The 26,183-nt window shown below is 37.7% G+C and overlaps 1 protein-coding gene across 2 annotated transcripts in view; it reads right to left on the bottom strand.

Moving 5' to 3' along the window:
* Window positions 1–26,183, bottom strand: part of DCBLD2 (discoidin, CUB and LCCL domain containing 2) — a 90,114-nt gene that overhangs the window by 40,701 nt on the left and 23,230 nt on the right. For both annotated transcript variants that reach the window (XM_061439494.1, XM_061439418.1), the window contains one exon: window positions 2,669–2,806. In XM_061439494.1, coding sequence (XP_061295478.1) covers window positions 2,669–2,806 — 138 coding nt within the window. The remainder of the gene's footprint in view (window positions 1–2,668; window positions 2,807–26,183) is intronic.

Raw genomic sequence — 26,183 nt, forward strand, 5'->3', positions numbered from 1 at the left:
TCAGTGTGGCAGCTACGTTTCCTGGATGGTAACAAACTGAGACTCTAAACCAAAGCCAACCAGCCTTCAAATGAACAAGTCATTACAAGAAATTATGCCTGAAAGGCCACTCAAGAAGAAGTAATATGAGATTCAACCAGTGCCCTCTTGAATCTAGCCAATTCACTTCGAATAAAACAAATGCTTGATGGATGGGCAAGAGCACACAAAAAACATTAAGAAAAAGTCCAAGAGCGAGCTGTGAAATAAGGAATTCCCAAGATGATTATGACTTTGGACAGTGTTACTATAAAGAAGTTCCAGATTATGGTGGATATTTCAAAAAATCTTTGGAGCCTAAGATTCATCTAAAATAGTGACACAGCTATTTGAAGCTTAGCACAGACAGTGCTTCTGGTATCTGAGATGACTATTAAGTTCTTAAGAAACTCTAGTATAGGACATTCAGGTCCCTGTGGTTCAAAAGCTCTGTAATTTAAATATCCAATGTAAGAAACTTTTTTTTTTTTTTTAAAGAGGAGATACTTATTTTCCAGAAACTTTTAACTCAATGAATGACAAAGAGAGAAAGGGGCAAATGGGAAAATGTAGAATAAATAATTTAAACTGACACGGCGACAAGAAACTTAAGGAGAATAAGAAACTAATTATCTTCTATCCTTTCACCCAATAACCCAAGACTTTCACAAAGTAAAACTGAAAAGGACAGGAAGCTTATCATTTTACTGTGTTTTCTGCCTTATTCTCTTGATAGTGGGAGGGTGGGCAGTGGGAAAAATGAGATACATGTTTGTACAGTAGTGAAGAGGTGAAACTAACATTTTTTTCTGCCTACTGTGATATGTGCCTAAGACACTAAACATGTATTATTAGATTTAGTCCTCATAACTAACCCACTTGCAGATGAAGCTCACCGCGGTGACGTGACCGGTCAGAGGTCCCCTGGCTGGTGGCAGAGGCAAGCTCTTACTCCAGAGCTACCCAGTGCCCCTTCTACAACACCCCGCTGCCTTAGTCTCCTTGTTCTGTCAAATACATTAACTATTTATTTAGCAGAACATTTCCAGTTCATTTCTTTCCATTATTCCATTCAAATGAGCTTTCTTTTTCACTCTGAGGGATTCTATTAGCCTTCACACCTTTTCCCATAGCTTAGAGATTAAGGGAAAGCAGATCTTCCTTTACATACAGCAGCTCCCCTCTCTTATACTCTTAACGCAACTTTTTTTTTTTTTAAACTTTACAATATTGTATTAGTTTTGCCAAATATCGAAATGAATCCACCACAGGTATACCTGTGTTCCCCATCCTGAACCCTCCTCCCTCCTCCCTCCCCATGGGTGTGGAGAAAAGGGAACTCTCTTACACTGTTGGTGGGAATGCAAACTAGTACAGCCACTATGGAGAACAGTGTGGAGATTCCTTAAAAAACTGGAAATAGAACTGCCTTATGATCCAGCAATCCCACTGCTGGGCATACACACTGAGGAAACCAGAAGGGAAAGAGACACGTGTACCCCAATGTTCATCGCAGCACTGTTTATAATAGCCAGGACATGGAAGCAACCTAGATGCCCATCAGCAGATGAATGGATAAGAAAGCAGTGGTACATATACACAATGGAGTATTACTCAGCCATTAAAAAGAATACATTTGAATCAGTTCTAATGAGGTGGATGAAACTGGAACCTATTATACAGAGTGAAGTAAGCCAGAAAGAAAAACACCAATACAGTATATTAACGCAACTTCTAATGAGGCACAGAGCGTGTATCTCAAACCCAGCACAGCCGGGAAGGAACAGCTGGCACCGCCCTGAATCCTTCCCCGGCTCATTCATTCCCAGACATTCTCATGCTGAGGAGGTTCTTAACGATTTTCTCATTTACATAACATAAAGTAGAGGCTAATTTTTAATTTTAAATGGTCAGCCTAGATAAAATCATTGTTGAATATCAAAATAATTATCAATTTTCTACTTTAAATGATTTCTTTGTATTAGTAAAATTAAAAAAATTTTTCTCGCCACAAGAACCCAATGGCAGAGGGGAATGAACGAATGCTACAGTGACCAAAACTTGAGAGAGATTTCATTCAAGTCCTGCATTTTAGCTTACAGAGATTTGAGGTAATTTTCCATTCTATTCCACTAAATAGCCTTGTTTTTAACTCCCCCTTCATATTGTAAATGTTAACAATTTAGAAAATATCTCATACTTATTTTGCAGTGTCTCAGAGAGCACTTTCCCCATTACTCCTGCTGGTATGCAACACACTTTTTTAGGAAAGAATGGTAATACGGTTTTTAACACAGTAAGATGAAGCGGTAACCTGTGGATAATAAAGCTTTAAATTGATTATTTCAGTAACTGACAGATTTTTTAAAAGTTATTGCTTGTGTTCCAGTCTTATAAAAGTGGAAAAATCAGTATTTCTTCTGCCAAGGAAAGGTAAGTATATAAAAGGACTTTATAAAAAGTTAGTATACTTAATTTTTAAAATTCTGAAACTGATTTAATTTTATTTGTCAGATTTATGTATGTGTTATAAACTGTTCGATCTTCCTACTCTATTCCAATCTCAGATAACAGGTACTCAAAGAAAATACCGCATTTCTGTTTTCAGAAATTGTAAAATGTGGGAATCATCATATAAAGTGAAAATTACCTTGCTTTTCTATAACTGAGTATGAAGCCAAAAATCCTCGTCCAGAAACGTGAATTCCACTCATGAACAGCACTGTGACTTCATTGCTTTTTGATTCAATTGAATGGTTCATTTGCAAGCCCAGACCGCAGTATTTGCCTAGGATGAAAGAAAAGCAGATATTTGGTATGACTCATAAAGTCAACATTATGTGTGATGTAGGTAACAGAATCATAATAATACACCAAGCTGACCAAACTAGGTATTACATTAATCTAAAATGATGACTAGAATATTACTCTGGAGAGAGAATAAAAAAAAACCGGAAGTAATAAACTGTTCAAATGACTCAAAGGCAGAAACAGTGTATTCCGACATCACTGACCTTATAATGACTCAATTTCCTGTGAAACACAAGTATTCCCTTTTAAACAGTGACAAGGAATTAAAAAACAAAATTAAAGTATTTCAGGTAGGCAAGTGGCTCATAAATGAACCAACAGTTAATTGGTGGTATTCTTAACATGTTTCCCATAGGGTTACCCCAGATTTCTGAGCACAGGGACCCCTACAAACTTTTACAGATCTTCTCAAGTTTTCTTCCAAGAACTGTTGGACTTCTGTCAACCCCTTTAGGTGGTCATGTTCAGTCCTACAGTTTTAACTATGATAACGACAATTCACATTCATGCCTCTATAAAGCCTTTTCCTTGAACTTCAGAAGCATATATCTAACTGCCTAGCAACTTTTACTCTTTAAGGTTTCACAGACATGTAAAAAATAACAGATCTTCCATCAGAACAGATCTAAGTTTATTAAGATAAAAGAGAAGAAAATAAAAGTATTAAAAGAAAAGATTTTGCACCAATAACTAATAAAAATGAGTTTTTCTTACATGCATGGTAACTTTAACAAATTCTGAATAAAAAGTTCTAAAAATATTTTAAGTTGAGCAATATCACTTTATGTGCTTCCCTTATAGCTCAGTCGGGAAAGAATCTGCCTGCAATGCAGGAGACCCGGGTTCAGTTCCTGGGTCAGGAAGATCCCCTGGAGAAGGAAATGGCAACCCACTTCAGTATTCTTGCCTGGAGAATCTCATGGACAGAGGAGCCTGGTGGGCTACAGTCCATGGGGTCACAAGAGTCGGACACGACTTAGTTACTAAGCCACCACCAAATCACTTTAATAAGAGTAATCTGTACTTCCATAGACATCATTTTCAAGGACTATATATTATCATATGAGTAGAAAATGCTAAATAATTCACCTCTATCACCACGACCACCACTCCAACCAGAATTGGTAAGGGAACTAAGGTCCCTTATATATACAGAAAGTGAAGTCCACTCAATCGTGTCCGACTCTTTGCAACCCCATGGCCTGTAGCCTACCAGGCTCCTCTGTCCATGGGATTTTCCAGGCAATAGTCCTAGAGTGAATTGCCATTTCCTTCTCCAGGGGATCTTCCCAATTCAGGGATCGAATCCAGGTCTCCTGCATTGTAGACAGACACTTTACTGTCTGAGCCACCAGGGAAGTCTATATATACAGAAGTTAATTGTAAAAAATAACCTAATCAAAATGGACAGAAGACCTAAATAGGCATTTCTTTAAAGAAGACATTCCAATGGCCAAGAGGCACATGAAAAGATGCTCAACACTGCTAATTACTAGAGAAATGAGGTATCACCTCAAACCTGTCAGAATGCTATCATCAAAATTCTACAAATAATAAATGCTGGATAGGGCGTGAAGAAAAGGGAACTCTTCTATATTGCTGATGGGAATGTAAACTGGTGTAGCCACTATGGAAAACTGTAAAATAAAGCTACCATATGATCCAGCAATCCCACTCTTGGTAATATATTCATAAAAGACAAAAACTCTAACTTGAAAAGACACGTGTACCCACCCCGCCCTGTGTTCACAAAGACACGTGTACCCACCCCGCCCTGTGTTCACAAAGACACGTGTACCCATCCCGCCCTGTGTTCACAAAGCACTATTTACAACAGTCAAGATACAGAAGCAATCTAACTGTCTATCAACATATGAAAGGATAAAATAAAGATGTGATATATATATACATACATATATATGTGTATGTATGTATATACACATATATACACGCACAGCCATAAAAAGCGAAATATTGCCATTTGCAGCAACATCAATGGACCTAGAGAAGTAAGTCAGACAAAGATGATATATGATATCATTTATACAGGGAATCTAAAAAATAATACAAATGAATTCATTACAAGATAGACTCACAGACACAGTAAACAAACTTATGGTTACCAAAAGGGAGAGAGAGAGGTGGGGAGGGACAAATTAATATGTTTAAAAGGGACTCAGTAATATCACTAAGAATGGATTTGCCTTTCCTTCTAAAGAAGGAAAGATTAGGACTACTTAGTCATTGTTCACTTTGATTTCAGGGAAAGTGGCTATTTCAACATTATTTTGTTCATGAATAAATGACAGATCCAGTATTTGCACATTTTAAGATGAATAAGGTTCATGAGAACCCCATGCTGCTAAGTCACTTCAGTCGTGTCCGACTCTGTGCGACCCCATAGAGGCAGCCCACCAGGCTGCCCTGTCCCTGGGATTCTCCAGGCAAGAACACTGGAGTGGGTTGCCATTTCCTTCTCCAATGCATGAAAGTGAAAAGTGAAAGTGAAGTTGCTCAGTCGTGTCCGACTCTTAGTGACCCCATGGACTGCAGCCCACCAGGCTCCTCTGTCCATGGGATTTTCCAGGCAAGAGTATTGGAGTGGGGTGCCATTGCCTTCTCCGGAGAACCCCATGAACAGTATGAAAAGGCAAAATGATAGGACACTGAAAGAGGAACTCCCCAGGTCAGTAGGTGCCCAATATACTACAGGAGATCAGTGGAGAAATAATTCCAGAAAGAATGAAGGGAAGGAGCCAAAGCAAAAACAATACCCAGTTGTGGGTATGACTGGTGATAGAAGCAAGGTCCAATGCTATAACGAGCAATATTGCATAGGAACCTGAATGTCAGGTCCATGAATCAAGGCAAATTGGAAGTGGTCAAACAGGAGATGGCAAGAGTGAATGCCGACATTCTAGGAATCAGTGAACTAAAATGGACTGGAATGGGTGAATTTAACTCAGATGACCATTATATCTACTACTGTGGGCAGGATCCCTAAGAAGAAATGGAGTAGCCATCAAGGTCAACAAAAGAGTCCGAAATGCAGTACTTGCATGCAATCTCAAAAACAACAGAATGATCTCTGTTCATTTCCAAGGCAAACCATTCAATATCATGGTGATCCAATCCTAGCCCCAACCAGTAACGCTGAAGAGGTGAAGTTGAATGGTTCTATGAAGACCTACAAGACCTTTTAGAACTAACACCCAAAAAAGATGTCCTTTTCATTATAGGGGACTGGAATGTAAAAGTAGGGAGTCAAGAAACACCTGGAGTAACAGGTAAATTTGGCCTTGGAATACGGAATGAAGCAGGGCAAAAGCTAATAAAGTTTTGCCAAGAGAACACACTGTTCATAGCAAACACCCTCTTCCAACAACACAAGAGAAGACTCTACACATGGACATCACCAGATGGTCAATACTGAAATCAGATTGATTATATTCTTTGCAGCCAAAGACGGAGAAGCTCTATACAGTCAGCAAAAACAAGACCAGGAGCTGACTGTGGCTCAGATCATGAACTCTTTATTGCCAAATTCAGACTTAAATTAAAGAAAGTAGGGCAAACCACTAGACCATTCAGGTATGACCTAAATCAAATCCCTTATGATTATACAGTGGAAGTGAGAAATAGATTTAAGGGACTAGATCTGATAGACAGACTACCTGATGAACTATGGACGGAGGTTCATGACATTGTACAGGAGACAGGGATCAAGACCATCCCCATGGAAAAGAAATGCAAAAAAGCAAAATGGCTGTCTGAGGAGGCCTTACAAATAGCTGTGAAAAGAAGAGAAGCGAAAAGCTAAGGAGACAAGGAAAGATATACTCATTTGAATGCAGAGTTCCAAAGAATAGCAAGGAGAGATAAGAAAGCCTTCCTCAGCAATCAATGCAAAGAAATAGAGGAAAACAACAGAATGGGAAAGACTAGAGATCTCTTCAAGAAAATTAGATATACCAAGGGGACATTTCATGCAAAGATGAGCTCGATAAAGGACAGAAATGGTATGGACCTAACAGAAGCAGAAGATATTAAGAGGTGGCAAGAATACACAGAAGAACTGTACAAAAAAGATCTTCACAACCAAGATAATCATGATGGTGTGATCACTGACCTAGAGCCAGACATCCTGGAATGTGAAGTCAAGTGGGCCTTAGAAAGCATCACTATGAACAAAGCTAGTGGAGGTGATGGAATTCCAGTTGAGCTATTTCAAATCCTGGAAGATGATACTGTGAAAGTGCTGCACTCAATATGCCAGCAAATTTGGAAAACTCAGCAGTGGCCACAGGGCTGGAAAAGGTCAGTTTTCATTCCAATTGCAAAGAAAGGCAATGCCAAAGAATGCTCAAACTACCGCACAATTGCACTCATCTCACACACTAGTAAAATAATGCTCAAAATTCTCCAAGCCAGGCTTTAGCAATACGTGAACCATGAACTTCCGGATATTCAAGCTGGTTTTAAAAAAGGCAGAGGAACCAGAGATCAAATTGCCAACATCCACTGGATCATCGAAAAAGCAAGAGAGTTTCAGAAAAACATCTATTTCTGCTTTATTGACTATGCCAAAACCTTTGACTGTGTGGATCACAATAAACTGTGGAAAATTCTGAAAGAGATGGGAATACCAGACCACCTGACCTGCCTATTGAGAAACCTACATGCAGGTCAGGAAGCAACAGTTGGAACTGGACATGGAACAACAGACTGGTTCCAAATAGGAAAAGGAGTACATCAAGGCTGTATATTGTCACCCTGTTTATTTAACTTCTATGCAGAGTACATCATGAGAAACGCTGGGCTGGAAGAAGCACAAGCTGGAATCAAGATTGCCAGGAGAAATATCAATAACCTCAGCTATGCAAATGATACCACCTCTATGGCAGAAAGTGAAGAGGAACTAAAAAGCCTCATGATGAAAATGAAAGAGGAGAGTGAAAAAGTTGGCTTAAAGCTCAACATTCAGAAAACGAAGATCATGGCATCTAGTTCCGCATCTGGTTCCATCATTTCATGGCAAATAGATGGGGAAACAGTGGAAACAGTATCAGACTTTATTTTGGAGGGCTCCAAAATCACTGCAGATGGTGACTGCAGCCATGAAATTAAAAGATGCTTACTCCTTGGAAGGAAAGTTATGACCAACCCAGATAGCATATTCAAAAGCAGAGACATTACTTTGCTAACACAGGTCTGTCTAGTCAAGGCTATGGTTTTTCCAGTGGTCATGTATGGATGTGACAGTTCAACTGTTAAGAAAGCTGAGTGCCGAAGAATTGATACTTTTGAACTGTGGTGTTGGAGAAGACTCTTGCAAGTCCCTTGGACTGCCAGGAGATCCAACCAGTCCATCCTAAAGGAGACCCATCCTGGGTGTTCACTGGAAGGACTGATGCTGAGGCTGAAACTCCAATTGTTTGGCCACCTCATGCGAAGAGTTGACTCATTGGAAAAGACCCTGATGCTGGGAGGGATTGGGGGCAGGAGGAGAAGGGGACGACAGAGGATGAGATGGCTGGATGGCATCACTGACTCGATGCACATGAGTTTGAGTGAAATCCGGGTGTTCGTGATGGACAGGGAGGCCTGGCATGCTGCGATTCATGGGGTCACAAAGAATCGGACACGATTGAGCGACTGAACTGAAGTTTCACGTGAGAAAATGTACCTTGAGACCTTTACTCTTACTTCACACATTCACAAAGAACAATCTGGATGGACTGAGGATTTAAATGTGGAGAAGGGGAAAATTAAAGCATTTAGAGGAAAACCCTGAGAACATCTTTATAACCTGTAAGGGGGCAAACATTTTAAAACAGAATGTGAAAAGTATTAATACTAATCATGAAAAAAAAAAAATTGTGAACATTAAAATTAAGTTAAAATTAATGTTTGCTTATCAAAAGATACCAATATAAAGGAATAAAAAGGAAAGGTATATTAAGGGAGAATATTTGTAACATTTATATCTAAAAAGAACCCATAACCATTTATATCTAAAAAGAACCCATATATTTAGAATATATAAAAGAACCCCTACAAATGAGAAAATAATCATCCAATAGAAAAAAATGCATTAAAAACTTCAAGATTCTTCACAGAAGACATTCAGTGGCTAATAAATACATGAAGAGAGAACAATATCATTAGCCATTAAATAAGGCAAAGCTACAACGTGATATCTGTTCATACAAACTAGAAGTGTGATAAAAGAAAAAAATAGAGAACAATAACTAGAACTCTCCTACATTGGTGGTGGGTGTGGAATGGCATAACCACAGAGGTTCTTGGCAATATCTACCAAAGCTGACCATATGGACACTCAGTTTAGTTCAGTTCAGTTGCTCAGTTGTGTCCGACTCTTTGCGACCCCATGAATTGCAGCACACCAGGCCTCCCTGTCCATCACCAATTACCAGAGTGCACTCAGACTCACGTCCATTGAGTCAATGATGCCATCCAGCCATCTCATCCTCTGTCGTCCTCTTCTCCTCCTGCCCCCAATCCCTCCCAGCATCAGAGTCTTTTCCAATGAGTCAACTCTTTGCATGAGGTGGCCAAAGTACTGGAGTTTCACCTTTAGAATCATTCCTTCCAAAGAAATCCCAGGGCTGATCTCCTTCAGAATGGAGTGGTTGGATCTCCTTGCAGTCCAAGGGGCTCTCAAGAGTCTTCTCCAACACCACAGTTCAAAAGCATCAATTCTTTGGTGCTCAGCTTTCTTCACAGTCCAACTCTCACATCCATACATGACTACTGGAAAACCCATAGCCTTGACTAGATGGACCTTTGCTGGCAAAGTAATGTCTCTGCTTTTCAATATGCTATCTAGGTTGGTCAGGGAACCAACAATTCCTCTTCTAGATACAGAAATATGCATTAATGTTCACCAAAAGATAGGTGATAGAACATTCACAGCAAACAATTAATAACAGCCAAAAAGGGTTATTCATATAGTGGATATATCTTAGTTTCCTTATTGTCAGAAGTTTAGCTTGCTTCTGATTTTTCTACACAGTGAATAATATTGCAATAAACATTTTCCTAACATAGCTTCTATCTTTTAAAATATTTAAGAGTGATTTTTAGAGTGATTTTTAATATTTGCTTCTACACTGCTACTTAAGTGAGCTATGCCAGTTAATATAGCCTCAATATTAAAAAAAAGACAAATTTCATCACACCACTATATTAAAAGCTATGTTTTTAACCAATCCAAGAGTAAGGGAGGTCATATACTTAGCTCTAAAACTTTTACATTTCTCTGATTATAAGAAAAGTTGCCTCCTCCAATATCCTCCTTCATAATGGCAGCATGGACAAAAGAGCACCCAAATTTTTATCAGTACCCATGATGGTGACCAAAGGGTCCTGACTGAAAATGTTTTTGCAATCATGCGGATCAAAATATCTGCAAAGCAATACCAATCTTCCTCATCAAATTTTTCTAAGTAGGCTTTTCTTCTCTCTTGTGAAACTGTCTACCTGAACTGAGAACTGTAAGACTTTTTCTCTGGAAAATCAGCACATTTCTGGATAGAGGAAAGCTCCATACTCAGAAAAGGTAAATGACTCAAGGCACTGGCTCTTATTAAGTTGACAGCTTCTTTTAGGACAGCTGGCAGAGTTTTCTTATACTAAGTACACTAATGTGAAAAGCAATGAGTTATAACTGTGTGGACTTCAGCAAAACCAAATGTGCTGCCAAGCATCACAGGTGAGACATACATAGCATACCAAGAAATTTCTTCCAAAGATTTTCTGGAAAAGTAAACTTTTTACCACTAATAAGATGTCAAAGACTTTTTAACATTTCCTGTAAGGGTTCACAAATAGGAGTTCTTGGGCACGGTCAGCATCACATGGCCTAGTTTTATCCAGTTGAATGACAATGAGAAATGGGACAGGTGTCAATTCCTCACTAACCTGTCTCAAAACATTAGAAAAAACATTCCGAAGGACACCATTTACAGAGACAAAGCTTCAGCATTTCTCTGTTCTTGTCCACAAACCAGCTTGACCATTCTAGAGTACAGAGATTCACTAAGGCCTTTTGAAATGCATGTGGCTTCTGTACTTTCCAATGCAACAAACAACCTCATACAACGCTTCTGCATTAGGAACAAATCCAAGTTAAATGTGGGTACCCATCCAGCTTCTAATTAAAAAAAATTCACAGTAATCAATGTATTTTTGTGGTAAACACATATGAGATGACTTTAGCCTTCTTGAGATCATGTTTTCACAGACCAGGACTTTATCTCACATGAAATTCTTACATGGCTCTTATGTCTACTACATAAGACGCCCATAATCATTAAGATTAGAGATCACTTCTTTAACTCCTGCCCATAAATAAAATGTTAATGATGATTTTACTGTAATAACACTTCTTTCAAATCAAATAATTTATACTTTAACTTGATGTAAAATAATACTTTTTTTTTGACAAAGAAAACTTTAAAAGAAACTCCAAGAATGAAATTTATTTTATTTTTGTTAGGGTCACAAATCCCTAAAACATATCAAGAGATTTCATGGAGTCTAAAAGTAATTTAACTGGCAAAGGTTAATGAAAGACCCATCAGGGGAGACAAAGACACTTAAAGATATCCTATGCATAGCTAGAAAATACTGAAAACTAAATCCACTGGTAGATAAGATGACTGACCTCAGAGAAGGAACTTAAAAGCAAAGAAATCCTGAATAGGGGAATTTTGGATAGGAAACACTTCGGTGGGAGAAGTAGGTTAAAAGTAGCAGAGAGATATGGAAACTGTATGGCAAAGATGGGGACGTGATCAAATAAGAGCAGGAAATTTAGGATCTTGTAAGATTATATATATATATAAAGGATATACAATCCCTTCCCTTCTATAGCCTCTTCTCTTGAGGGGAAAAAAAAAAGTAGGAAAGAAAAATTTACTACACTAATAGAAGAGGGCTATCATGAACTTATGATAAACTACAAAACTTGTAAACCATATAAACCACTGCAAACTGCCAGTATTGTCCACAGAAATAGTTAGGCATTGTCTTTATCTATTTAAACAAAAAAGGTAGGAAAAAAAATAAGAATCTCAGCAATTCAATTTATGGAAACCCCCTCATCCCCCAAAATGATGGTAAAACAGAAAGAAACTGGAACACAGCACTAAACTTAATCAAATGTCCTCAAACAAGCAACTGGGGATATGGCAAAACACCTCGAAACAGAAACTCAAAAACTAAGAACAGAAATGGACCAAAAGTAGGGAAAAAAAAGAGTTGGCTGATCTCAGAAAAGAAATGCTTTAAAAAAGTGACAAAATTATGTCAGAAATATTACAAGGTGCACAAGGAATAATATTCAAATGCAAATATGATAATAAATGTTGAAGAAGTTTTCCAAGCGAGAAGGTCTTAAACGAGATGGGTCTAAGAATCTCCCGCCAGGCAGTGGGGCTCCGGAAAAGCCGCAGACATGGATGCTCTGGCTGAGAACTGCTTTCAGAAGTCATCCCTCATTCAGAAATCTTTTATTCTTGGACCACCACTGTCGAGTTAAATTCCAGCATCTTATGACTTTGGTCTCTAGGTCCATCCACGTCTCTACAAATGGCCCAAGTCAAAGTGTGGGGTTTGCGACACTGAAACCAAGCACCACACAAGGGCCAATAAGTTCCAGGGCAAGACATACCAAGCAAATTCTCCAGCAACAAAGGAACACAGTCCTGAGCTTCAAGATACAGGCTGCCCAAAGTCACCCCAAAACTATAGACATCTCATAACTCATTACTGGACATTTCATTGCACTCCAGAGAGAAGAAATACAGCTCCACCCACCAGAACACCGACACAAGCTTCCCTAACCAGGAAACCTTGACAAGCCACCTGTACAAACCCACACACAGTGAGGAAACGCCATAATAAAGAGAACTCCACAAACTGCCAGAATACAGAAAGGACACCCCAAACTCAGCAATTTAAACAAGATGAAGAGACAGAGGAATACTCAGCAGATAAAGGAACAGGATAAATGCCCACCAAACCAAACAAAAGAGGAAGAGATAGGGAATCTACCTGATAAAGAATTCCGAATAATGATAGTGAAATTGATCCAAAATCTTGAAACTAAAATGGAATCACAGATAAATAGCCTGGAGACAAGGATTGAGAAGATGCAAGAAAGGTTTAACAAGGACCTAGAAGAAATAAAAAAGAGTCAATATATAATGAATAATGCAATAAGTGAAATTAAAAACACTCTGGAGGCAACAAATAGTAGAATAACAGAGGCAGAAGACAGGATTAGTGAATTAGAAGATAGAATGGTAGAAATAAATGAATCAGAGAGGATAAAAGAAAAACGAATTAAAAGAAATGAGGACAATCTCAGAGACCTCCAGGACAATATTAAACGCTACAACATTCGAATCATAGGGGTTCCAGAAGAAGAAGACAAAAAGAAAGACCATGAGAAAATACTTGAGGAGATAATAGTGGAAAACTTCCCTAAAATGGGGAAGGAAATAATCACCCAAGTCCAAGAAACCCAGAGAGTACCAAACAGGATAAACCCAAGGAGAAACACCCCAAGACACATATTAATCAAATTAACAAAGATCAAACACAAAGAGCAAATATTAAAAGCAGCAAGGGAAAAACAACAAATAACACACAAGGGAATTCCCATAAGGATAACAGCTGATCTTTCAATAGAAACTCTTCAAGCCAGGAGGGAATGGCAAGACATACTTAAAATGATGAAAGAAAATAACCTACAGCCCAGATTATTGTACCCAGCAAGGATCTCATTCAAGTATGAAGGAGAAATCAAAAGCTTTTCAGACAAGCAAAAGCTGAGAGAATTCTGCACCACCAAACCAGCTCTCCAACAAATACTTAAGGATATTCTCTAGACAGGAAACACAAAAACGGTGTATAAACTCGAACCCAAAACAATATAGTAAATGGCAACGGGAACATACTTATCAGTAATTACCTTAAATGTAAATGGGTTGAATGCCCCAACCAAAAGACAAAGACTGGCTGAATGGATACAAAAACAAGACCCCTACATATGTTGTCTACAAGAGACACACCTCAAAACAGGGGACACATACAGACTGAAAGTGAAGGGCTGGAAAAAGATTTTCCATGCAAATAGGGACCAAAAGAAAGCAGGAGTAGCAATACTCATATCAGATAAAATAGACTTTAAAACAAAGGCGGTGAAAAGAGACAAAGAAGGTCACTACATAATGATCAAAGGATCAATCCAAGAAGAAGATATAACAATTATAAACATATATGCACCCAACACGGGAGCACCACAGTACGTAAGACAAATGCTAACAAGTATGAAAGGAGAAATTAACAATAACACAATAATAGTGGGAGACTTTAATACCCCACTTACACCTATGGATAGATCAACTAAACAGAAAATTAACAAGGAAACACAAACTTTAAACGATACAATAGACCAGTTAGACCTAATTGATATCTATAGGTCATTTCATCCCAAAACAATGAATTTCACCTTTTTCTCAAGCGCACATGGAACCTTCTCCAGGATAGATCACATCCTGGGCCATAAAGCTAGCCTTGGTAAATTCAAAAAAATAGAAATCATTCCAAGCATTTTTTCTGACCACAATGCAGTAAGATTAGATCTCAATTACAGGAGAAAAACTATTAAAAATTCCAACATATGGAGGCTGAACAACACGCTGCTGAATAACCAACAAATCACAGAAGAAATCAAAAAAGAAATCAAAATTTGCATAGAAACAAATGAAAATGAAAACACAACAACCCAAAACCTGTGGGACACGGTAAAAGCAGTCCTAAGGGGAAAGTTCATAGCAATACAGGCACACCTCAAGAAACAAGAAAAAAGTCAAATAAATAACCTAACTCTACACCTAAAGCAACTAGAAAAGGAAGAAATGAAGAACCCCAGGGTTAGTAGAAGGAAAGAAATCTTAAAAATTAGAGCAGAAATAAATGCAAAAGAAACAAAAGAGACCATAGCAAAAATCAACAAAACCAAAAGCTGGTTCTTTGAAAGGATAAATAAAATTGACAAACCATTAGCCAGACTCATCAAGAAACAAAGGGAGAAAAATCAAATCAACAAAATTAGAAACGAAAATGGAGAGATCACAACAGACAACACAGAAATACAAAGGATCATAAGAGACTACTATCAACAATTATATGCCAATAAAATGGACAACGTGGAAGAAATGGACAAATTCTTAGAAAAGTACAACTTTCCAAAACTGGACCAGGAAGAAATAGAAAATCTTAACAGACCCATCACAAGCATGGAAATTGAAACTGTAATCAAAAATCTTCCAGCAAACAAAAGCCCCGGTCCAGACGGCTTCACAGCTGAATTCTACCAAAAATTTAGAGAAGAGCTAACACCTATCCTGCTCAAACTCTTCCAGAAAATTGCAGAGGAAGGTAAACTTCCAAACTCATTCTATGAGGCCACCATCACCCTAATACCAAAACCTGACAAAGATCCCACAAAAAAAGAAAACTACAGGCCAATATCACTGATGAACATAGATGCAAAAATCCTTAACAAAATTCTAGCAATCAGAATCCAACAACACATTAAAAAGATCATACACCATGATCAAGTGGGCTTTATCCCAGGGATGCAAGGATTCTTCAATATCCGCAAATCAATCAATGTAATACACCACATTAACAAATTGAAAAATAAAAACCATATGATTATCTCAATAGATGCAGAGAAAGCCTTTGACAAAATTCAACATCCATTTATGATAAAAACTCTCCAGAAAGCAGGAATAGAAGGAACATACCTCAACATAATAAAAGCTATATATGACAAACCCACTGCAAACATTATCCTCAATGGTGAAAAATTGAAAGCATTTCCTCTAAAGTCAGGAACAAGACAAGGGTGCCCACTTTCACCATTACTATTCAACATAGTTTTGGAAGTTTTGGCCACAGCAATCAGAGCAGAAAAAGAAATAAAAGGAATCCAAATTGGAAAAGAAGAAGTAAAACTCTCACTATTTGCAGATGACATGATCCTCTACATAGAAAACCCTAAAGAGTCCACCAGAAAATTACTAGAAATAATCAATGACTACAGTAAAGTTGCAGGATATAAAATCAACACACAGAAATCCCTTGCATTCCTATACACTAATAATGAGAAAACAGAAAGAGAAATTAAGGAAACAATTCCATTCACCATTGCAACGGAAAGAATAAAATACTTAGGAATATATCTACCTAAAGAAACTAAAGACCTATATATAGAAAACTATAAAACACTGGTGAAAGAAATCAAAGAGGACACTAATAGATGGAGAAATATACCATGTTCATGGATTGGAAGAATCAATATAGTGAAAATGAGTATACTACCCAAAGCAATTTATAGATTCAACGCAATCCCTATCAAGCTACCAACAGTATTCTTCACAGAGCTAGAACAAATAATTTCACAATTTGTATGGAAATACAAAAAACCTCGAATAGCCAAAGCGATCTTGAGAAAGAAGAATGGAACTGGAGGAATCAACTTACCTGACTTCAGGCTCTACTACAAAGCCACAGTTATCAAGACAGTATGGTACTGGCACAAAGACAGAAATATTGATCAATGGAATAAAATAGAAAGCCCAGAGATAAATCCACGCACATATGGACACCTTATCTTCGACAAAGGAGGCAAGAATATACAATGGATTAAAGACAATCTCTTTAACAAGTGGTGCTGGGAAATCTGGTCAACCACTTGTAAAAGAATGAAACTGGACCACTTTCTAACACCATACACAAAAATAAACTCAAAATGGATTAAAGATCTAAACGTAAGACCAGAAACTATAAAACTCCTAGAGGAGAACATAGGCAAAACACTCTCCGACATACATCACAGCAGGATCCTCTATGACCCACCTCCCAGAATATTGGAAATAAAAGCAAAAATAAACAAATGGGACCTAATTAACCTTAAAAGCTTCTGCACATCAAAGGAAACTATTAGCAAGGTGAAAAGACAGCCTTCAGAATGGGAGAAAATAATAGCAAATGAAGCAACCGACAAACAACTAATCTCAAAAATATACAAGCAACTCCTACAGCTCAACTCCAGAAAAATAAACGACCCAATCAAAAAATGGGCCAAAGAACTAAATAGACATTTCTCCAAAAAAGACATACAGATGGCTAACAAACACATGAAAAGATGCTCAACATCACTCATTATCAGAGAAATGCAAATCAAAACCACTATGAGGTACCATTTCACACCAGTCAGAATGGCTGCGATCCAAAAGTCTACAAATAATAAATGCTGGAGAGGGTGTGGAGAAAAGGGAACCCTCTTACACTGTTGGTGGGAATGCAAACTAGTACAGCCACTATGGAGAACAGTGTGGAGATTCCTTAAAAAACTGGAAATAGAACTGCCTTATGACCCAGCAATCCCACTGCTGGGCATACACACTGAGGAAACCAGAAGGGAAAGAGACACGTGTACTCCAATGTTCATCGCAGCACTGTTTATAATAGCCAAGACGTGGAAGCAACCTAGATGTCCATCAGCAGATGAATGGATAAGAAAGCTGTGGTACATATACACAATGGAGTATTACTCAGCCATTAAAAAGAATACATTTGAATCAGTTCTAATGAGGTGGATGAAACTGGAGCCTATTATACAGAGTGAAGTAAGCCAGAAGGAAAAACATAAATACAGTATACTAACGCATATATATGGAATTTAGAAAGATGGTAACAATAACCCGGTGTACGAGACAGCAAAAGAGACACTGATGTATAGAACAGTCTTATGGACTCTGTGGGAGAGGGAGAGGGTGGGAAGATGTGGGAGAATGGCAATGAAACATGTAAAATATCATGTAGGAAACGAGTTGCCAGTCCAGGTTCGATGCATGATGCTGGATGCTTGGGGCTGGTGCACTGGGACGGCCCAGAGGGATGGTATGGGGAGGGAGGAGGGAGGAGGGTTCGGGATGGGGAACACATGTATACCATTTTAAAATTAAAAAATAAAAAAAAAAAAAAAAATAAATGTTGAAGAAAAGAATACAATGAGAAAAGGAAACTGAAAAAAGTAAAAAGTATCAATGAGAACGTGGCTTAAATGAATGTGATTGAAACAGCAAAGAAGGCTGTTTTCTTACAATTAAGGTATTTTAAAAAGATACACACGACAATGGAACAGAAATAACATTAAACTATAATTCAAGAAAGTTTTCTAGAATCTAAATAGTGAAAGAGCTCATTGGATACAGTGAAAACTAACCCAATGATAAACTTCAATACATATCCTTGTAAAACTGTTTGACTTTAAAGGAATCTTTACGTAAGCTTCAATACAAAAATTAAGTATCTTATAAGGGCAAGAGAATTCAATTAGTATCAAACTTCTCAAAAAACAATAATAACATAAAAAAGCCAGGCAATAATGGAAGAGCATTTTTTTTTAACTCAAAGAATGAAAAAAAAAAAAATCAAAGAATGAACATATGAACCAAAAACTTACATATAAGATCAAACTGATACTCAAGGTAAGAAAAAATCTTAAATTAAGCAGCTCTAAACATACAAGATAACTGTACTCAAGCCTCTTTTAAGGAATCAGTCTATTCAAAGATGAACTTCACTCATTTAAGATACATTTGGGAGAACTTAAGTAAAAAGACTGCCAGTGAGCATTTAATATATTTAAACAGTGATAAAAGTTGGATGAGTTGAAGATTAAGATATTATATGATACAGGCTATGTGTTATAAATTTTGTTCTGTCAGAGTAGAAATGAGGAAAGCAGCAGGAAGGAAAGAGGAAAGAATTAGGTTGGTACAAATGTAATTGCAGTTTCGGACTGTGAATTTTATATCATTATAAATAGGCTCCAACACATCTTTATTAATCGAAATAGGAACCATTACAATCAGTACATTTTTGCCCATGAGAAATATGCTTTCTTATTCTTGTAGCATAAAAATTGTGCTTCAGGATTTGATAAACTCTTTTAAAACATTTTCTGCCTCCTGCTGGTTGTGGAAGCATTTTCCCCACAAAAAGTCGTCCAGATGCTTGAAGAAGTGGTAGTAGGCTGACGAGAGGTCAGGTGAAAATGGTCAACGAGGTAAAACTTTGCAGCCCAATTCATTCAACTTTTGAAGCACTGGTGTGAGACATGTGGTCAGGCTTTGTCATGGAGAGGAAGCGGGCCCTTTCTGTCAACCAATGCCGGCTGCAGGCATTGCAGTTTTTGGTGCATCTCATAGATTTGCTGAGCATACGTCTCAGATGTAATGGTTTTGCCAGGATTCAGAAAGCTGTAGTGGATCAGACCAGCGACAGACCACCAAACAGTGACCATGACCTTTTTTTGGTGCAAGTTTGGCTTTAGGAAGTGCTTTGGAGCTTCTTTCCAGTCCAACCACTGGGCTGGTGATCGCCGGTTGTTGTATGAAAGCCACTTTTCATTGCAAGTCACAATCTGATCAAGAAATGGTTCCTTATTGTTGCACAGAATAAGAGAAGACGATACTTCAAAACGACAATTTTTCTGATTTGTGGTCAGCTCACGAGGCACCCACTTACTGAGCTTTTTCACCTTTCCAATTTGCTTCAAATGCCAAACGACCATAGAATGGTCGACACTGAATTCAGCAACTTCTCGTATAACTATAAGAGGATCAGCTTCGATGATGCTCTCAATTGGTCATTTTCAACTTCTGATGGCTGGCCACTACGCTTATCTTCAAGGCTCTTGTCTTCTTTGCAAAACTTCCTGAACCACCACTGTGTTGTATGTTTGTTAGCAGTTCCTGGGCCAAATGTGTTGTTGATGTGGCAAGTTGTCTCTGCTGCTTTTTGACCCATTTTGAACTCAAATATAAGAAAATCACTTAAATTTGCTTTTTTGTCTAACATCATTTCCATAGTCTAAAATACATATAAAATACACAGCAAGTAATAAGTCATTAGCAAAAAAAAAAACCACAGTGAAAGACATGTAGTAAAATGAGGTATAACATAACCATATTTATTTCAGAACGTATTCAATATCAAATGGTAAATTTCAACAAGGCAAAAATCACAATTACTTTTGCACCAACCTAATAGAACAGTTCACTGAATGTTATATGAATAAAAGATAGGAGTTACAGGCAACTGGTAGGAATGAAAAGACACCATGAAAAATAGACAAATCAGATAATAAAACATGAAGTCAATGGGATTAGAGGCATTTAAGAACATAAAATCAAATAAATTGGAAGGTAATACTTAAAACTACAAAACTTATTTAAACTCCAAAAGGAGTTTAAATATAGATGAAAAGAAAACAATACAAAGAAATAAACACAGCAAATATAAAACACATGACTGATTATACCTTAAAATAACATGAGTTAAGCCAAAAAAAAAAACAAAACAGTTTTATAAACAGATAAAACAGGTCTTAGCTTTAATTATTTAAAAAAAATATTTTCAATTTGGTTCATAAAATGAGACCCTCAAGTATGTAATATACAAGAAATACATCCCAAACAAAATGATTCAGCAAGGCTAAAAGGAAAGGAATGAACAAAGACAGGAATGCCAAGCAAATGAATGTAAAAAGAGATGAGGAGGAAGGTGTCTATGTGATACTAATATCAGACAAAGAAAAATGCAAACTAAAAAGTACTAAATATGACAAAGGAGAAACTTTTTAATGCTAGAAGTCACTATTTAAAATGAAGACAATATAATTATGAATAGCTATGCAACGACATTGCAATCACCTTTATAAAAGTAAAAACCCAAAGATATGCCAAAAGAACAAAGATACTAGAAACAGATCAAGTAGATAAAAATATGAAAACCTAAACAGCATAATAAGATATTTTGGATGCATATTAAACTTTATATCTTACTATTAGAGAATAAACCATCCTCTCAAGCATACATCAGACAGTCACAAAAAAAGATATCTTAGGTTATACATAAAAGCAAGTTCCATAAAGAAGAATATTATAATTTTTCTAAGCACAATGCAATAAAACTAAAACACTATTAACAGTAATAGTATGTGTACAATGTTTATTTTAATACTAACTACTTGAGGATCAACTTGGAGGCAGTGAGCTGATACTCTCAATCTAAAGCAGCACTACTGAGAATTGGGGCCAGACAGTACTTTGGGGGCCTGTCCCATGTGCTGTAGGCACATAACACACCTCCTAGATGCCAGGAACACTGCCTGTCCCCGGTGGGACAACCAAAAACATCTCCAGATATCTCCAGTGTCCCCTTGGAAGGCAAAATACCAAACTTTTGAGGACATTGTCCAAAGAAAAAATGACAAAGCTTGCAAAAAGAAAAATCAGTTGACTGAGGTTTAGAGAGTTAAATTAAGCATGAGGCTGAAGCTAAATACAAGAGTTACAGGTCCAGCTAGGATTTAGAGAGAGAGAAGGGTAAGGATTAGGATAATCTGTAATAGAAATCTGAGCGAGTTAATGAAGGAAGATATTACCTCTGGGTGGTTAGCTTTCATATAAGTTGTGTTTGTTGTATAAAAAGTTTGTCTCTCTTATGTTTGTGCATCAGTTAACATATTTTAGTCACTGTAGAAAACAGATTTTTCAGGGCTGACATTTGTTTTGATTGGTCAATACCTATGTTGAAACTACTATTAAATATTTTATAATACTGACTGTAAGGAAAAAATAATGTCAGAATAGGGAGTTCCCTGGTGACCTAGTTGTTAGGATTCTGGCCTTTCACTCTTGTGGCCCAGATTTAGTCCCTGATCAGGGAAATGAGATCCTGCAAGCTGCCACGTGCCCCCCTCACCCCCCAAAAAAATGGTTATTTCAAAATAAATAAAGGAAAAAGCTAAAAGGAAAAAGTTAATGTTTACTAGAAAGTTGCTAGTTTCAACAGTTTAGGGTAAGTGGCTGCTGCTGCTGCTTCAGTCGTGTCCGATTCTGTGCGACCTGATAGACGGCAGCCCACCAGGTTCCTCTGTCCCTGGGATTCTCCAGTCAAGAACACTGCAGTGGGTTGCCATTTCCTTTTCCAATGTATGCATGCATGCATGGTCGCTTCAGTCGTGTCCGACTCTGTGTGATCCCACGGACAGCAGCCCACCAGGCTCCTCTGTCCACAGGATTCTCCAGGCAGGAATACTGGAGTGGGTTGCCATTTCCTTCTCCACAGGGTAAGTGGACCATGTAGTAAAAGAAATTAAGGAGTAAGGTCACCACCACCACATGTGTACGCTCAGTCAGGTCCTGCTCTTTGCAACCCCATGGACTGTAGCCCGTCAGGCTCCTCTGTCAATGGAATTTTCCAGGCAAGAAATATTGGAGTGAGTTTGCAATTTCCTATTCCAGGGGATTTTTCCAACCCAGGGATAGAAACCATGTCTCTTGTGTCTCATGTACTGGCTGGATACCTGTTAATACCTGCCAATAGATACCTACTAATAGCTGGTATCTATTACTCTATAGCCTAGTGGTTGAGGTTATAGACTTTGCTGTTAGCCAGACCTTAATTCAAGTCCCAACTCTGCCTATACGACTTTGGGCAAGTTGCTTACTTTTTTAATTTATCTGTTTTATGGGAATAATGTGCAGGATTCTTGTAGGACTCAATACAATCAAGCATGCCAAGGGCTTACAGTAAGAGACACCAATTCTGGAGCCAGGCTGCTTAGGTTTGAATTCCACACAGCAATTCGCCAGCTGTATGACCTTGGGCAATTTATTCAACCTCTCTGTGCTGTAGTTCTCTCATCAGTAAATGGGGGTGATGAAAGTACCTATCTCAAGAGTTCTTGTGAAGACTACATAAGTTAATTGACAAAAGAGATTTGAATAGTACCTGGCACAATGCAAGCACTGCATGCATGGTAGTTATTTTCATTATTAAACTGAGCTTCTACAGAATAAGAAATAAAAAAAATTAGAAATCATTATCATCATTACATACCTAATATTATCATTACTTTAGCTTTTTCAAAAGGTTTGGTGGTAAAGAGAAAGAAAACATATTTACTTTTTCTCTTAAACAAGGAAGACCTAAGCATATTATAGAGAAAGGGGACAAACAATACAGAAAGGGAAACTTCTCTGAAAACATAATAGACACGGAATCATTTACGAGATGAAGCCCTGAGGACCTCAGTTTCCCTCTTTGTAAATATTATCTGAAGAATCTAAGAGACACAATTTTTAAAGATACTTTGGATGAAGGTTTAAGACAGAATATATATCTTTAAATATACCTTTGAACACATAGACACACATTTACATTTATTTTACAGAATGCATTTTCCTTTAATAGCTACTAGGTTTTAAAATATTTAGCTTCTCTTTTAGAGATCTACCCACAAATTACTTCATCTCCCCAAAAGTTCATTTAAAATGGAAATTTTAAGCAAAATCCAGGAAGAAAATATATACAATAGAGTGGGAAAAGGACACAAGTAAGCAAAGATTTTTCTCTTAAATATTTGTTTTTAAATTTCATGTTTGGACTAATTATCAACAATATCCATCAGGGAAACGATGCTGCTGCTGCTGCTGCTGCTGCTGCTACTACTGCGTCGCTTCAGTCGTGTCTGACTCTGTGCGACCCCATGGACTGCAGCCCACCAGGCTTCTCCGTCCATGGGATTCTCCAGGCAAGAACACTGGAGTGGGTTGCCATTTCCTTCTCCAATGCACGAAAGTGAAAAGTGAAAGTGAAGTCGCTCAGTCGTGTCCGACTCTTAGCGACCCCATGGACTGCAGCCTACCAGGCTCCTCCATCCATAGGATTTTCCAGGCAACAGTACTGGAGTGGGGTGCCATTGCCTTCTCCATAAACGACGCTAGTAGATGTCTATGAACCAAAATAAAATATTGGAGTTATATATGTATAGAAAGTTAAGATTAACAACAAATGAACTTAATTTTCACCTTTATGATTGTGGGGCAACCACAGAGCAACCACTATGTCTCAGACACCAAAGATTAAAGAATAATCAAAGGGGAAAAGCCACAATGAAAGTTTTTCTCATTCCAACACAATCTGCCTATCAAAGGAACAGATCTGGAGAGCCAGTCTTAACTCTATCATTAAACACATCCTTTTTGTCTGTGAAAATAGGTACCGCTACACTAATTTCACAAAGATTTCTGGACAGTCTAGCTACTTAAAAAGTTGTTATATAGTATCATAAAACACTCATATGTTTAACTAATGTTACGTATTACTGCCCACTCTTTAAAGAAAATAGAAAATAACCATGTAAGCCAAAAGTGCTTTATCAATTAAGTCACATTCTAATGATTTACAATTTAAAAAGTGATTCCTTGAGAAACATTCCTTTCGCTTTCTTGATTATTCCATAATACAATCTTTCAGGGGATAAAAGTCCCTAAAATTAACACTTACAGGGGAAAAAAAAAATCTAAGCTTTATACCAATGTAGGAACCATATTTATAGGAAAACGCAGCTCATTTGAAGCTGCCTCTGTTCAGAAGGGACCCTGAGAAAAGATAACACAGAAAACAGGATTCTTTACCATTGTCACTGGAATCCTAATGCCCACATATATTTGTTTCTATCCTATAATTCCTGGCATATCTACCTAATCAGAATATTAAACAGTTATTCTTGAATGACCTTTATTTCTCTGCCAATCAGGAAAGTTACTTTTCTACCCTTCCCCTCCCCTGCCCCAAACAGCTCCTCAAATGGAGGACCAGAGGATATATGGTAGGTGGTGATGGGAGGGGTAGGGAGGTGGGGTGGAGCAGAACTAAAGTCCAACAGGAATCTTCACTCAGTCCCCTTGACCTTTCTGCATCTTTCCACTCACCTGTGTGAAGAGATAGCAAGGGAAAACAAACCCCATGGAAATAAGGGAGAGCTGAGCACTGTAAAGTATTACTTCATTTAAGCTTCCTACAGTACAGGTGATGACTTTGCAGTCTGGACCGAGGCCCTTGTAGAAACGATTCTCAGCAAGTAGGTCCTAGAACTGGTATGAGAACCTGGTGAGTGATTTAAAACCTGTGCTCCATTTCTTTCCCATGTCACTCTTCCTCTTTAGCAGCATAACCCTATTGTCCAAATACATAATCCTCTTGTCTTTTTTTAATAAAAAGCACTTTCATTATGGAAATTAAAAAAAAACAAACAAACACGAAAGTAGAGAGATGCACTCCCATGTGCCTGGTGTGCCATTCTGGTTTCACCTGCCCTCTTCCTACCACTTTTTTCTCTGACATATTTAAAAACAAATCCAAGACATTTTTTTTGAACTTCAGAATGTCTCTAACAAACCAGATCTTGAACAAACCAATATAACATTACCACATCCCAAAAAATTATTCCTGACTATTGCTGTATGCCCAATTACTCTTATCTTACCCTAAAATTTCTCTGCTTATCTTAAAAATGTCTTCTTGCAATCAATTTGGATCAAGATCCAAACAAAATCACAAGGGCCACACATTACTTTTGGAAGACATCTCTCTCTAATGCATGCCAGTTATCTTGATCTCCTTCCTTTTCTTTTTTTAAAAAATGCCACTTATATATAGTCTTTATGGTTGATAGAATGTGTTTCTCTAGCTCCTTTATTTTCTAGAAACTGCTAAGGGCTTGATCAGATCATGGTTCACATTTTTCATCGTTGTCTCAAAGCTGCTCAGGTGGTACTGCTGACTCCCTACTGCATCACCTCAGGAGGCAGTTAATATCCAGCTGCCTTCTATTAATGTTACAGTTATAGATAGTTCCTCAGGCAATTTGAGTTTCTAAAAGTTTATCTGAGACCATATATTCAAGGCAACATGCACATGGTGATCAAGAACCCAGATTAATTGAGAGCTAACTGGGAGACAACAGTGGTTATCGCTCAATAGACCAGGAACTGTTCCTCTTGGTAGGTAAGAGGCTGAAAAGTGGGGAAGAGATGAAGGGTTTGACTCGAGATGGAGAGGAGCCCAGGAGATGCACACGATGCTCAAAAGAACAAGATACTAAGTTCCAGTTATAGTTCTAAAAGACATTTTACATACCTGTATCAGTAAGTCTTTCCAAATAAAGTCACAGATAGATTTATTTATTCTATGATATTAATTCACCAAGATAGTCCTAGGAATTTTTCTACCTTTCCTGCTAAAGAGAAAGGTGCTGATCTCTAACCAAAGGTTCTCAACTTGACCTCAAAGTATATTCTCCTGGGAAGCTTTAAAATTCCCAAGGTGTGAGTCCAACCCAATCCTGATTCAACTGCTTTAGGTTGGGGACCAGAGATCTGGCATTATTT

Source organism: Bos javanicus, chromosome 1 (assembly GCF_032452875.1).
Source record: "Bos javanicus breed banteng chromosome 1, ARS-OSU_banteng_1.0, whole genome shotgun sequence".
Taxonomy (NCBI): domain Eukaryota; kingdom Metazoa; phylum Chordata; class Mammalia; order Artiodactyla; family Bovidae; genus Bos; species Bos javanicus.